We start from the raw sequence: 14902 nt of genomic DNA, 5'->3' as shown, positions 1-14902 counted from the left end.
AGAGAGAGACCGGGCCGTTGGGAGGAGCAGAGAGAGAGACCGGGCCGTTGGGAGGAGCAGAGAGAGAGACCGGGCCGTTGGGAGGAGAGAGAGAGACCGGGCCGTTGGGAGGAGAGAGAGAGAGAGAGAGACCGGGCCGTTGGGAGGAGCAGAGAGAGAGAGACCGGGCCGTTGGGAGGAGCAGAGAGAGATTACTTGACACATTGGAAAGAATTAACAAAAAAACAGAGCAAACTAGAATGCTATTTGGCCCTACACAGAGAGTACACAGCGGCAGAATACCTGACCACTGTGACTGACCCAAAATTAAGGAAAGCTTTGACTATGTACAGACTCCGTGAGCATAGCCTTGCTATTGAGAAAGGCCGCCGTAGGCAGACGTGGCTCTCAAGAGAAGACAGGCTATGTGCTCACTATCCACAAAATGAGGTGGAAACTGAGCTGCACTTCCTAACCTTCTGCCCAATGTGTGACCATATTAGAGAGACATATTTCCCTCAGATTATACAGATCCACAAAGAATTCGAAAACAAATCCAATTTTGAAAAACTCCCATATCTACTGGGTGAAATTCCACAGTGTGCCATCACAGCAGCAAGATTTGTGACCTGTTTCCACGAGAAAAGGGCAACCAGTGAAGAACAAACACCATTGTAAATACAACCCATATCTATGCTTATTTATTTTATCTTGTGTCCTTTAACCATTTGTACATTGTTAAAACACTGTATATATATATATATATATATATATATATATATATATATAATATGACATTTGTAATGTCTTTATTGTTTGAAACTTCTGTATGTGTAATGTTTACTGTTCATTTTTATTGTTTATTTCACTTTATATATTCACTTTATATATTATCTACCTCACTTGCTTTGGCAATGTTAACACATGTTTCCCATGCCAATAAAGCCCTTGAATTGAATTGAATTGAGAGAGACCGGGCCGTTGGGAGGAGAGAGAGAGACCGGGCCGTTGGGAGGAGAGTGAGAGAGAGACCGGGCCGTTGGGAGGAGAGAGAGAGAGACCGGGCCGTTGGGAGGAGAGAGAGAGAGAGACCGGGCCGTTGGGAGGAGAGAGAGAGAGGGAGACCGGGCCGTTGGGAGGAGAGAGAGAGAGAGACCGGGCCGTTGGGAGGAGAGAGAGAGAGAGAGAGACCGGGCCGTTGGGAGGAGAGAGAGAGAGACCGGGCCGTTGGGAGGAGAGAGAGACCGGGCCGTTGGGAGGAGAGAGAGAGAGGGAGACCGGGCCGTTGGGAGGAGGAGAGAGCGTTAGGTAGCCTAGTGGTTAAGAGAGTTGGGCCAGTAATTGAAAGGTCGCTGTATGAATCCCAGAGCCGGCGAGGTGAAAAAAAATCTGCTTTTGAAAACAAACCCCACAACTGTGTACCACCGCTTCAGCTGCGCGGGCCAGGAGTAACAATGAGGACTTAACCATAAACCAAAGCTGGTTGAACAGGTGTCTCCCGAGCCAGACCTGTGTCCCAAATGGCACCCTATTCCCTATATAGTGCACTACTTTAGACCAGAGCCCTATAGCACCCTATTCCATATATAGTGCACTACTTTAGACCAGAGCCCTATGGCCCCCTATTCCCTATATAGTGCACTACTTTCTAAAAGTAGAACACTATATTAGGGAATACGGCACCATTTGGGACACAGACCTCTGTTGATCTTGGCTTAAAACACACAAGACAAGCATCTCCTCAACGATAAGCCAACAAGTGACGCCCCCTTACCCCATAGGCAGAGGGGAGGGAGAGACAGAGAGAAAGAGAGAGCAGAGAAAGAGAGGTTGATTCCTGACACTGTTCCTGAGCATGGTGGTTTGACTGACTAGGGGAGGTAGGAAGTATACAGGAAATGCTGAAGACAGGAGGAACCACAGCACATGTCGGAAAGGTGGAGAGAAGAGGTGGAGGAAAGGAGTCCAGAGTCTGATCTGTGGAGAGAGAGAGAGAGAGGAGAAAGAGAGAGGAGAGAGAGAGGAGAGAGAGAGGAGAAAGAGAGGAGAGAGAGAGGAGAGAGGAGAAAGAGAGAGAGAGAGGAGACAGAGAGAGGGAGAGAGGATAAAGAGAGAGAGCGAAGAAAGAGAGAGGAGAAAGAGAGAGGAGAGAGAGAGAGGAGAAAGAGAGAGAGAGAAGAAAGAGAGAGGAGAAAGAGAGAGAGAGGAGAAAAAGAGAGAGGAGAGAGATGAGAAAAAGAGAGAGGAGAGAGAGAGAGAGAGAGAGAGAGAGAGAGGAGAAAGAACTGTTAAACAGAGAAAGAGATCTGAAGGGAGGCTCTATCCTAAGATCAAATCTAAATTAAATGTTATTTGTCACATGCGCTGAATACAACCTTCCTATGAAATGCTTACTTACAAGTCCTTAACTTTATTTTCTTAAAACTGCATTGTTGGTTAAGAAAATATTTAAAAAAATGTAAACAAAATAACTATAGGCTATATCCAAGGGGGCACCAGTACCGAGTCAGTGTGCGGGTGTACAGGTTAAAGGTGATTTGTATATGTAGGTAGGGGTGAAGTGACTATACATAGATAATAAACAGTAGTACAGGTTAAAGGTCATTTGTATATGTAGGTAGGGGTGAAGTGACTATACATGGATAATAAACAGTAGTACAGGTTAAAGGTCATTTGTATATGTAGGTAGGGGTGAAGTGACTCCGATGGCCATTCGATTAATATTGTTCAGCAGTCTTCTGGCTTGGGGGTAAGAAGCTGTTCAGGAGCCTTCTGGTCCTAGACTTGGCGCTCCAGTACCGCTTGCCGTGCAGTAGCAGAGAGAACAGTCTATGACTAGGGTGGCTGGAGTCTTTGACAACTTTTAGGGCCTTCCTCTGACACCGCCTGGTATAGAGGTCCTGGATGGCAGGGAGCTTGGCCCCAGAGATGTACTGGACCGTACGCACTACCCTCTGTAGCGCCTTACGGTCAGATGCCGAACAGTTGCCGTACCAGGCGGTGAAGCAACCGGTCAGGATGCTCTCGATGGTGCAGCTGTAGAATTTTTTGAGGATCTGGGGACCCATGGCAAATATTTTCAGTCTCCTGAGGGCTGATACAGTGGTGCAAAGACACTCTACTCCATCACTACAAACCCCCTCAAAGGCACTCTACTCCATCACTACAAACCCCCTCAAAGGCACTCTACTCCATCACTACAAACTCCCCCAAAGGCACTCTACTCCATCACTACAAACTCCCCCAAAGGCACTCTACTCCATCACTACAAACCCCCTCAAAGGCACTCTACTCCATCACTACAAACCCCCTCAAAGGCACTCTACTCCATCACTACAAACTCCCCCAAAGGCACTCTACTCCATCACTACAAACTCCCCCAATGGCACTCTACTCCATCACTACAAAACCCCCCAAAGACACTCTACTCCATCACTACAAACCCCCTCAAAGGCACTCTACTCCATCACTACAAACTCCCCCAAAGGCACTCTACTCCATCACTACAAAACCCCTCAAAGGCACTCTACTCCATCACTACAAACTCACCCAAAGGCACTCTACTCCATCACTACAAACTCCCCCAAAGGCACTCTACTCCATCACTACAAACTCCCCCAAAGGCACTCTACTCCATCACTACAAAACCCCTCAAAGGCACTCTACTCCATCACTACAAACTCCCCCAAAGGCACTCTACTCCATCACTACAAACCCGCTCAAAGGCACTCTACTCCATCACTACAAACCCCCTCAAAGGCACTCTACTCCATCACTACAAAACCCCTCAAAGGCACTCTACTCCATCACTACAAAACCCCTCAAAGGCACTCTACTCCATCACTACAAACCCTCTCAAAGGCACTCTACTCCATCACTACAAACCCCCTCAAAGGCACTCTACTCCATCACTACAAAACCCATCAAAGGCACTCTACTCCATCACTACAAACCCCCTCAAAGGCACTCTACTCCATCACTACAAACTCCCCCAAAGGCACTCTACTCTATCACTACAAACCCCCTCAAAGGCACTCTACTCCATCACTACAAACCCCCTCAAAGGCACTCTACTCCATCACTACAAAACCCATCAAAGGCACTCTACTCCATCACTACAAACCCCCTCAAAGGCACTCTACTCCATCACTACAAACTCCCCCAATGGCACTCTACTCCATCACTACAAACCCCCTCAAAGACACTCTACTCCATCACTACAAAACCCCTCAAAGGCACTCTACTCCATCACTACAAACCCCCTCAAAGGCACTCTACTCCATCACTACAAACCCCCTCAAAGGCACTCTACTCCATCACTACAAACCCCCTCAAAGGCACTCTACTCCATCACTACAAACCCCCTCAAAGACACTCTACTCCATCACTACAAAACCCCTCAAAGGCACTCTACTCCATCACTACAAAACCCCTCAAAGGCACTCTACTCCATCACTACAAACCCCCTCAAAGGCACTCTACTCCATCACTACAAACTCCCCCAATGGCACTCTACTCCATCACTACAAACCCCCTCAAAGACACTCTACTCCATCACTACAAAACCCCTCAAAGGCACTCTACTCCATCACTACAAAACCCCTCAAAGGCACTCTACTCCATCACTACAAATCCCCTCAAAGGCACTCTACTCCATCACTACAAAACCCCTCAAAGGCACTCTACTCCATCACTACAAACTCCCCCAAAGGCACTCTACTCCATCACTACAAAACCCCCCAAAGGCACTCTACTCCATCACTACAAACCCCCTCAAAGGCACTCTACTCCATCACTACAAACTCCCCCAAAGGCACTCTACTCCATCACTACAAAACCCCTCAAAGGCACTCTACTCCATCACTACAAACTCCCCCAAAGGCACTCTACTCCATCACTACAAAACCCCTCAAAGGCACTCTACTCCATCACTACAAACCCCCTCAAAGGCACTCTACTCCATCACTACAAAACCCCTCAAAGGCACTCTACTCCATCACTACAAACCCCCTCAAAGGCACTCTACTCCATCACTACAAACCCCCTCAAAGGCACTCTACTCCATCACTACAAAACCCCTCAAAGGCACTCTACTCCATCACTACAAACCCCCTCAAAGGCACTCTACTCCATCACTACAAACTCCCCCAAAGGCACTCTACTCCATCACTACAAACTCCCCCAAAGGCACTCTACTCCATCACTACAAAACCCCTCAAAGGCACTCTACTCCATCACTACAAAACCCCTCAAAGGCACTCTACTCCATCACTACAAACTCCCCCAAAGGCACTCTACTCCATCACTACAAACCCCCTCAAAGGCACTCTACTCCATCACTACAAAACCCCCCAAAGGCACTCTACTCCATCACTACAAACCCCCTCAAAGGCACTCTACTCCATCACTACAAACTCCCCCAAAGGCACTCTACTCCATCACTACAAAACCCCTCAAAGGCACTCTACTCCATCACTACAAACTCCCCCAAAGGCACTCTACTCCATCACTACAAAACCCCTCAAAGGCACTCTACTCCATCACTACAAAACCCCTCAAAGGCACTCTACTCCATCACTACAAACTCCCCCAAAGGCACTCTACTCCATCACTACAAACTCCCCCAAAGGCACTCTACTCCATCACTACAAAACCCCTCAAAGGCACTCTACTCCATCACTACAAAACCCCTCAAAGACACTCTACTCCATCACTACAAAACCCCTCAAAGGCACTCTACTCCATCACTACAAACCCCCTCAAAGGCACTCTACTCCATCACTACAAACCCCCTCAAAGGCACTCTACTCCATCACTACAAACCCCCTCAAAGGCACTCTACTCCATCACTACAAACCCCCTCAAAGGCACTCTACTCCATCACTACAAACCCCCTCAAAGGCACTCTACTCCATCACTACAAACCCCCTCAAAGGCACTCTACTCCATCACTACAAACTCCCCCAAAGGCACTCTACTCCATCACTACAAACCCGCTCAAAGGCACTCTACTCCATCACTACAAACCCCCTCAAAGGCACTCTACTCCATCACTACAAACCCCCTCAAAGACACTCTACTCCATCACTACAAACCACCTCAAAGACACTCTACTCCATCACTACAAACCCCCCAAAGGCACTCTACTCCATCACTACAAAACCCCTCAAAGGCACTCTACTCCATCACTACAAACCCCCTCAAAGGCACTCTACTCCATCACTACAAACCCCCTCAAAGGCACTCTACTCCATCACTACAAACTCCCCCAAAGGCACTCTACTCCATCACTACAAACTCCCCCAAAGGCACTCTACTCCATCACTACAAACCCCCTCAAAGGCACTCTACTCCATCACTACAAACCCCTTCAAAGGCACTCTACTCCATCACTACAAACTCCCCCAAAGACACTCTACTCCATCACTACAAACCCCCTCAAAGGCACTCTACTCCATCACTACAAACTCCCCCAAAGGCACTCTACTCCATCACTACAAACTCCCCCAAAGGCACTCTACTCCATCACTACAAACTCCCCCAAAGGCACTCTACTCCATCACTACAAAACCCCTCAAAGGCACTCTACTCCATCACTACAAACTCCCCCAAAGGCACTCTACTCCATCACTACAAACCCCCTCAAAGGCACTCTACTCCATCACTACAAACTCCCCCAAAGGCACTCTACTCCATCACTACAAACTCCCCCAAAGGCACTCTACTCCATCACTACAAAACCCCCCAAAGGCACTCTACTCCATCACTACAAACCCCCTCAAAGGCACTCTACTCCATCACTACAAACCCCCTCAAAGGCACTCTACTCCATCACTACAAACTCCCCCAAAGGCACTCTACTCCATCACTACAAACCCCCTCAAAGGCAGTAGTTCACTTACACCTCCATCATATTGATTCCAATCCTCTCAGATCAGGTGCCTGTGAGACGGGGGTTGAGGCCTAGTTGTCGATTAGGATTCCCTTTCTCTCATTACAGGTGATGTACTGCACTTGTCTGCAGGAAGTAGATTGGGTGTGCCTGTTTTTCTTCAGGCGGGATGACCGATTCTTGCCCACGTGAGCAGAGTTCACACCATTTCATCAGTTTGCGCCCAGCGGTATACGCTGAAGGATCTGCTCTCAAATGACAGCCGTGAGGGGTAGAGTTGACACTGTCGCATTCGTCTGTTTTTGTTGCTGTCTGCCCCTCCCCCCCGATATTCTGTGTTTTAGTTACTAATGATGCCCTACAGCACTATCAAACTCCACCCAGTCCCAAATGGACTTGGAGAGATCGGGGAGATCTGAGATGATTTGACAGGTGCTAAGAGTATTGTGAAAAAAGGCTACATTCTTGCGTCATGTCTGATCTACAGTCCAAGCTGGCCAATGCTTCAAGATGCCCAGGCAGACATGCCGTGTGTTGTTTAACTGCAGAGTGAGTTGAGATGTGAATATGCTGTTTGTACCGGTGTGTATGGGTTAGGGCCTGCAGACTGTGTTGAAGCTGTCTGTACCTGTGTGTATGGGTTAGGGCCTGCAGACTGTGTTGAAACTGTCTGTACCTGTGTGTATGGGTTAGGGCCTGCAGACTGTGTTGAAGCTGTCTGTATGGGTTAGGGCCTGCAGACTGTGTTGAAGCTGTCTGTACATGTGTGTATGGGTTAGGGCCTGCAGACTGTGTTGAAACTGTCTGTACCTGTGTGTATGGGTTAGGGCCTGCAGACTGTGTTGAAGCTGTCTGTATGGGTTAGGGCCTGCAGACTGTGTTGAAGCTGTCTGTATGGGTTAGGGCCTGCAGACTGTGTTGAAACTGTCTGTACCTGTGTGTATGGGTTAGGGCCTGCAGACTGTGTTGAAACTGTCTGTACATGTGTGTATGGGTTAGGGCCTGCAGACTGTGTTGAAGCTGTCTGTATGGGTTAGGGCCTGCAGACTGTGTTGAAGCTGTCTGTATGGGTTAGGGCCTGCAGACTGTGTTGTACCTGTGTGTATGGGTTAGGGCCTGCAGACTGTGTTGAAGCTGTTTGTACCTGTGTGTATGGGTTAGGGCCTGCAGACTGTGTTGAAGCTGTTTGTACCTGTGTGTATGGGTTAGGGCCTGCAGACTGTACCTGTGTGTACGGGTTAGGGCCTGCAGACTGTGTTGAAGCTGTCTGTACCTGTGTGTATGGGTTAGGGCCTGCAGACTGTTTGAAGCTGTTTGTACCTGTGTGTATGGGTTAGGGCCTGCAGACTGTTTGAAGCTGTTTGTACCTGTGTGTACGGGTTAGGGCCTGCAGACTGTGTTGAAGCGAGCCGTCTCTTCAAAGATCAGCTCCTTCAGGGTCTCTTTGGGGAGATCATCAAGCTCCATCGCAAACTTGAAGGGAGTCTCTGTTACAGGCTAACAGAAAGAGAGAGGAGGTTAGAGTCTCTGTTAGCCTGTAACAGGGAGAGAGAGGAGGTTAGAGTCTCTGTTACAGGCTAACAGAAAGAGAGAGGAGGTTAGAGTCTCTGTTACAGGCTAACAGAAAGAGAGAGGAGGTTAGAGTCTCTGTTACAGGCTAACAGAAAGAGAGAGGAGGTTAGAGTCTCTGTTACAGGCTAACAGAAAGAGGGAGGAGGTTAGTCTCTGTTACAGGCTAACAGAGAGAGAGGAGGTTAGAGTCTCTGTTACAGGCTAACAGAGAGAGAGGAGGTTAGAGTCTCTGTTACAGGCTAACAGAGAGAGAGGAGGTTAGAGTCTCTGTTACAGGCTAACAGAGAGAGAGGAGGTTAGAGTCTCTGTTACAGGCTAACAGAAAGAGAGGAGGTTAGAGTCTCTGTTACAGGCTAACATACAGACAGGAGGTTAGAGTCCATGTTACAGGCTAACAGACAGACAGGAGGTTAGAGTCCATGTTACAGGCTAACAGAAAGAGAGAGACAGACAGGAGGTTAGAGTCTCTGTTACAGGCTAACAGAGAGACAGGAGGTTAGAGTCTCTGTTACAGGCTAACAGAGAGACAGACAGGAGGTTAGAGTCTCTGTTACAGGCTAACAGAGAGACAGGAGGTTAGAGTCTCTGTTACAGGCTAACAGAGAGACAGACAGGAGGTTAGCGTCTCTGTTACAGGCTAACAGACAGGAGGTTAGCGTCTCTGTTACAGGCTAACAGACAGGAGGTTAGAGTCTCTGTTACAGGCTAACAGAGAGACAGGAGGTTAGAGTCTCTGTTACAGGCTAACAGACAGACAGGAGGTTAGCGTCTCTGTTACAGGCCAACAGAGAGACAGACAGGAGGTTAGCGTCTCTGTTACAGGCTAACAGACAGGAGGTTAGCGTCTCTGTTACAGGCTAACAGAGAGACAGGAGGTTAGAGTCTCTGTTACAGGCTAACAGACAGACAGGAGGTTAGCGTCTCTGTTACAGGCCAACAGAGAGACAGACAGGAGGTTAGCGTCTCTGTTACAGGCTAACAGACAGGTTAGAGTCTCTGTTACAGGCTAACAGACAGGAGGTTAGAGTCTCTGTTACAGGCTAACAGACAGACAGGAGGTTAGCGTCTCTGTTACAGGCTAACAGACAGGAGGTTAGAGTCTCTGTTACAGGCTAACAGACAGACAGGAGGTTAGCGTCTCTGTTACAGGCTAACAGGATATAGAGATGACTGAATTAATACAATAGAAGAGACTAGTTACATATCATCATTGGTCAGGGACATTTAGGACATACCTGAAATCTAATCCACTAACATTATTCATTGACTACCGATTTCTGACAAATACCCCATCTGTAAGGTCGTAAGGTCAGGGTTCATTACCTCATCTGTAGGACTGTAGTATTGCTCCAGGTAAGGTTGAGTCAGGGTCAGGGGTCAGGGTTCATTACCCCATCTGTAGAGTTGTAGTATTGCTCCAGGTAAGGTTGAGTCAGGGTCAGGGGTCAGGGTTCATTACCCCATCTGTAGGGTTGTAGTATTGCTCCAGGTAAGGTTGAGTCAGGGTCAGGGGTCAGGGTTCATTACCCCATCTGTAGGGTTGTAGTATTGCTCCAGGTAAGGTTGAGTCAGGGTCAGGGGTCAGGGTTCATTACCTCATCTGTAGGGTCGTAGTACTGCTCCAGGTAAGGGTGAGCCAGAGCCGCCTCCACCTCGATCCTCTTGTGGGGGTTAAAGGTCAACATCTTATCCAGCAGGTCCAGAGCTTTGGAGTCGGCTTTGGGGAAGAGGCTGTTCCAGGGGACCTTGCAGCGCAGCGGGAGAGACAGCAGGTAGTTCCTGGCCTTGATGTTAATGATGCAGTTCAGATCCTCCTGGGAAGGAGACCCTAGGATACCTGGAGGGGAGGGAGACAGAAACATGAAGTGTTGTGATAACCAACCACCTCATCGCCATAACTGGTAAACCACAACAGAGGGGAGAGATGTGGGGAAGATGAGAGAGAGCAGAAGTTTACATTTCAGTCAATCTTATCCAGAGTGACTTACAGGAGCAATTAGGGTTAAGTGCCTTGCTCAATGGCACATCGGCAGATTTTCAACTAGTCCGCGCAGGGATTCAAACCAGCGACCTTTCGGGTACTGGCCCAATGCTCTTAATCACTAGGCTACCTGCACCCTGAGGGGAGAGATGAGAGATGGGGGAGAGATGTGGGGTGGCAGGTAGTCTAGTGGTTAGAGTGTTGGACTAGTAACCAGCAGGTAGCCTAGTGGTTAGAGCGTTGGACTAGTAACCAGCAGGTAGCCTAGTGGTTAGTGTTGGACTAGTAACCAGTAGGTAGCCTAGTGGTTAGTGTTGGACTAGTAACCAGCAGGTAGCCTAGTGGTTAGAGTGTTGGACTAGTAACCAGCAGGTAGCCTAGTGGTTAGAGTGTTGGACTAGTAACCAGCAGGTAGCCTAGTGGTTAGAGCGTTGGACTAGTAACCAGCAGGTAGCCTAGTGGTTAGAGAGTTGGACTAGTAACCAGCAGGTAGCCTAGTGGTTAGAGCATTGGACTAGTAACCAGCAGGTAGCCTAGTGGTTAGAGCATTGGACTAGTAACCAGCAGGTAGCCTAGTGGTTAGAGCGTTGGACTAGTAACCAGCAGGTAGCCTAGTGGTTAGAGCGTTGGACTAGTAACCAGCAGGTAGCCTAGTGGTTAAAGCGTTGGACTAGTAACCAGCAGGTAGCCTAGTGGTTAGAGCGTTGGACTAGTAACCAGCAGGTAGCTTAGTGGTTAGAGGCAGGTAGCCTAGTGGTTAGTGTTGGACTAGTAATCAGCAGGTAGCCTAGTGGTTAGAGGCAGGTAGCCTAGTGGTTAGTGTTGGACTAGTAACCAGCAGGTAGCCTAGTGGTTAGAGGCAGGTAGCCTAGTGGTTGGAGTGTTGGACTAGTAACCAGCAGGTAGCCTAGTGGTTAGAGCGTTGGACTAGTAACCAGCAGGTAGCCTAGTGGTTAGAGGCAGGTAGCCTAGTGGTTAGTGTTGGACTAGTAACCAGCAGGTAGCCTAGTGGTTAGAGGCAGGTAGCCTAGTGGTTAGAGTGTTGGACTAGTAACCAGCAGGTAGCCTAGTGGTTAGAGCGTTGGACTAGTTACCAGCAGGTAGCCTAGTGGTTAGAGTGTTGGACTAGTAACCAGCAGGTAGCCTAGTGGTTAGAGTGTTGGACTAGTAACCAGCAGGTAGCCAAGTGGTTAGAGCGTTGGACTAGTTACCAGCAGGTAGCCTAGTGGTTAGAGCGTTGGACTAGTAACCAGCAGGTAGCCTAGTGGTTAGAGTGTTGGACTAGTAACCAGCAGGTAGCCTAGTGGTTAGAGCGTTGAACTAGCAACCAAAAGGTTGCTGGATCGAATCCCAGAGCTGACAAGGTAAAAATCTGTTGTTCTGCCCCCTGAACAAGGCAGTTAACCCACTGTTCCCCGGTAGGCCGTCATTGTAAATAAGAATTTGTTCTTAACTGGCTTGCCTAGTTAAATAAATAGGAGATATGGGGGAGGAGAGAGGTGGAGGGAAAAGTTCCTTACGCTTATGATTGGCTCAGATTGTGATGTGAATTTCTGGCATTTCTGCTTCAATTCTGCTCCCGTGTCTTAGGAGGATAACATCTGTGCCAGGCCACAACCAACAGCCTGATCAACCAACAGCCTGATCCATTATACGTGAAGGAGATGTGTCACTGTATGAGCACTGTATGAGGCAAAGTCAGATACTGACTGGTTATCTTTTATTTAAGGTCTCTGTGACCAACAGATCTGTATTCCCAGTGACGTAAAATAGACCAGGGCCTGATGAACTGATTCCAATGGACTGATTTCCGTACACGAAGTGTAAAATGTTAGAAGTTGTTGCATGTTGTGTTTATATTTCTGTCCAATGTAAACAGTGCAGTGTAGATGGTTCAGTGTAAATGGTTCAGTGTAAACAGTTCAGTGTAAATGGTTCAGTGTAAATGGTTCAGTGTAAATGGTTCAGTGTAAATGGTTCAGTGTAAATGGTTCAGTGTAACGGGCTCAGTGTAAAGGGCTCAGTGTAAATGGTTCAGTGTAACGGGCTCAGTGTAAATGGTTCAGTGTAAATGGTTCAGTGTAAACAGCTCTGTGTAAATGGTTCAGTGTAAATGGTTCAGTGTAACGGGCTCAGTGTAAATGGTTCAGTGTAAATGGTTCAGTGTAAATGGTTCAGTGTAAATGGTTCAGTGTAAACAGCTCTTTGTGAACAGCTCTGTGTGAAGACTTGTTCCAGTGTAAATGGTTCCAGTGAAATGGTGTCATGTAAAAATGGTTCAGTGTAAATGGTTCAGTGTAGATGGTTCAGTGTAAATGGTTCAGTGTAAACAGTGCAGTGTAAATGGTTCAGTGTAAATGGTTCAGTGTAAATGGTTCAGTGTAAATGTTTCAGTGTAAATGGTTCAGTGTAGATGGTTCAGTGTAGATGGTTCAGTGTAAATGGTTCAGTGTAAATGGTTCAGTGTAGATCGCTGCAGTGTAAATGGTTCAGTGTAGATCGCTGCAGTGTAGATCGCTGCAGTGTAAATGGTTCAGTGTAGATCATTGCAGTGTAGATCGCTGCAGTGTAAATGGTTCAGTGTAGATGGTTCAGTGTAGATCGCTGCAGTGTAAATGGTTCAGTGTAGATCGCTGCAGTGTAGATCGCTGCAGTGTAAATGGTTCAGTGTAGATCGCTGCAGTGTAGATCGCTGCAGTGTAAATGGTTCAGTGTAGATGGTTCAGTGTAGATGGTTCAGTGTAGATGGTTCAGTGTAGATGGTTCAGTGTAAATGGTTCAGTGTAACGGGCTCAGTGTAAATGGTTCTGTGTAAATGGTTCAGTGTAAATGGTTCTGTGTAAATGGTTCTGTGTAAATGGTTCTGTGTAAATGGTTCAGTGTAAATGGTTCCGTGTAAATGGTTCCGTGTAAATGCTTCAGTGAGCCTTATATAACCTGGTTGTGCTGATATGCCTTATTCAACCTGGTTGTGCTGATATGCTTATTCAACCTGGTTGTGCTGAGATGCCTTATATAACCTGGTTGTGCTGAGTGGCTGCTTCCCTGATAACCCTAATAACTACAGGGGACTGTTATTTATTTGTTATTTCTCCTTTATTTAACCAGGTAGGCAAGTTGAGAACAAGTTCTCATTTACAATTGCGACCTGACAATTGTGTCACCAGTAACATGGGGAAACTGTGCTGCTGTAAATCTCAATGACCGACGACAGACCTTCCTCGCACAATGCTTTCTACATAAAACACAGAACAGACCACATACACTAATAAACTAGCATCTTCATCAGAAAAGCATTGTTAATAAAAAAAAAAAAAGGATTGTTGATTTTAAGAATGCTTTTGATTCCATACGACATGATGGATTAGATTACGAAACCCTTCAAACAGCATTGTGGGTAAAGTACACGACATCATACTATCTATTTACTCCTTAAACAACATGTAGTATTAAACTGAACAATAAAAGGGTTTTGCACAAGGGCGAGGGGTGAGACAAGGGTGCAGTTTAAGTCCAACCCTGTTCAACATCTATGTCAATGAACCAGCAGCGTTGTTGGACTGATCTGCAGCCCCTGGACTGCCCCTCAAAGAGGTCAGATTCCTGCTCTACCCAGACGACCTTGTCCTACCGTCCGCAACAGATCAGGGTCTACCCAGATGTCCTACCGTCCCCAACTGATCAGGGTCTACCCAGATGTCCTACCGTCCCCAACAGATAAGGGTCTACCCAGACGACCTTGTCCTACCGTCCCCAACAGATCAGGGTCTACCCAGACGACCTTGTCCTAAAGTCCCCAACAGATCAGGTTCTACCCAGATGTCCTACCGTCCCCAACAGATCAGGGTCTAACCAGACGACCTTGTCCTACCGTCCCCAGCAGATCAGGGTCTACCCAGATGTCCTACCGTCCCCAACAGATCAGGGTCTAACCAGACGACCTTGTCCTACCGTCCCCAGCAGATCAGGGTCTACCCAGATGTCCTACCGTCCCCAACAGATCAGGGTCTACCCAGACGACCTTGTCCTACCGTCCCCAGCAGATCAGGGTCTACCCAGTCGACCTTGTCCTACCATCCCCAACAGATCAGGGTCTACCCAGATGACCTACCGTCCCCAACAGATCAAGGTCTACCCAGATGACCTACTGTCACCAACAGATCAAGGTCTACCCAGATGACCTACTGTCCCCAACAGATCAAGGTCTACCCAGATGACCTACCATCCCCAACAGATCAGGGTCTACCCAGATGACCTACTGTCCCCAACAGATCAGGGTCTACCCAGATGACCTACTGTCCCCACAGATCAAGGGTCTACAGGAACAAGTTCAAATTCTTTGGGAATACAGCATAACCTGGACACTCAACCTCAATTTACAGAAAACTACCGTGGTGATTTTACAGAAAAAGGCCAGGAATCAGAGCTGCAGACACCCCTTCAAATGAGGAAATACCATGTTTGAACATGTCCAATGG

At 47.7% G+C, this 14902-nt stretch overlaps 1 protein-coding gene across 5 annotated transcripts; it reads right to left on the bottom strand.

The window, feature by feature from the left end:
- Positions 1-964: 964 nt before the first annotated feature.
- LOC139400150 (mitogen-activated protein kinase 1-like) lies at positions 965-10332 on the bottom strand. 5 transcript variants are annotated; one of them, XR_011632419.1, is made up of 3 exons: positions 10039-10332; positions 8097-8368; positions 965-1956 (listed from the first exon to the last, which is right to left on the bottom strand). XR_011632419.1 is itself a non-coding variant. In XM_071145177.1 (3 exons), exons 1-2 carry the CDS (start codon positions 10303-10305, stop codon positions 8252-8254), a joined length of 384 nt encoding a protein of 127 aa, XP_071001278.1. In that variant the 5' UTR covers positions 10306-10332; the 3' UTR covers positions 965-1956; positions 8239-8251. The 5 variants fall into 5 exon arrangements, 4 of the variants coding, with proteins under 4 accessions (XP_071001278.1, XP_071001280.1, XP_071001279.1 ...); XM_071145177.1 differs by having other exon boundaries at positions 8239-8368; XM_071145179.1 differs by lacking the exon at positions 965-1956 and adding an exon at positions 2825-3035 and having other exon boundaries at positions 8239-8368.
- Positions 10333-14902: the final 4570 nt, after the last annotated feature.

The sequence above is a fragment of the Oncorhynchus clarkii genome, unplaced genomic scaffold, assembly GCF_045791955.1.
Source record: "Oncorhynchus clarkii lewisi isolate Uvic-CL-2024 unplaced genomic scaffold, UVic_Ocla_1.0 unplaced_contig_13662_pilon_pilon, whole genome shotgun sequence".
Lineage (NCBI taxonomy): Eukaryota > Metazoa > Chordata > Actinopteri > Salmoniformes > Salmonidae > Oncorhynchus > Oncorhynchus clarkii.
The sequence above is the reverse complement of the archived record's forward strand: the minus strand, read 5'-3'. Positions and strand labels throughout refer to the sequence as shown.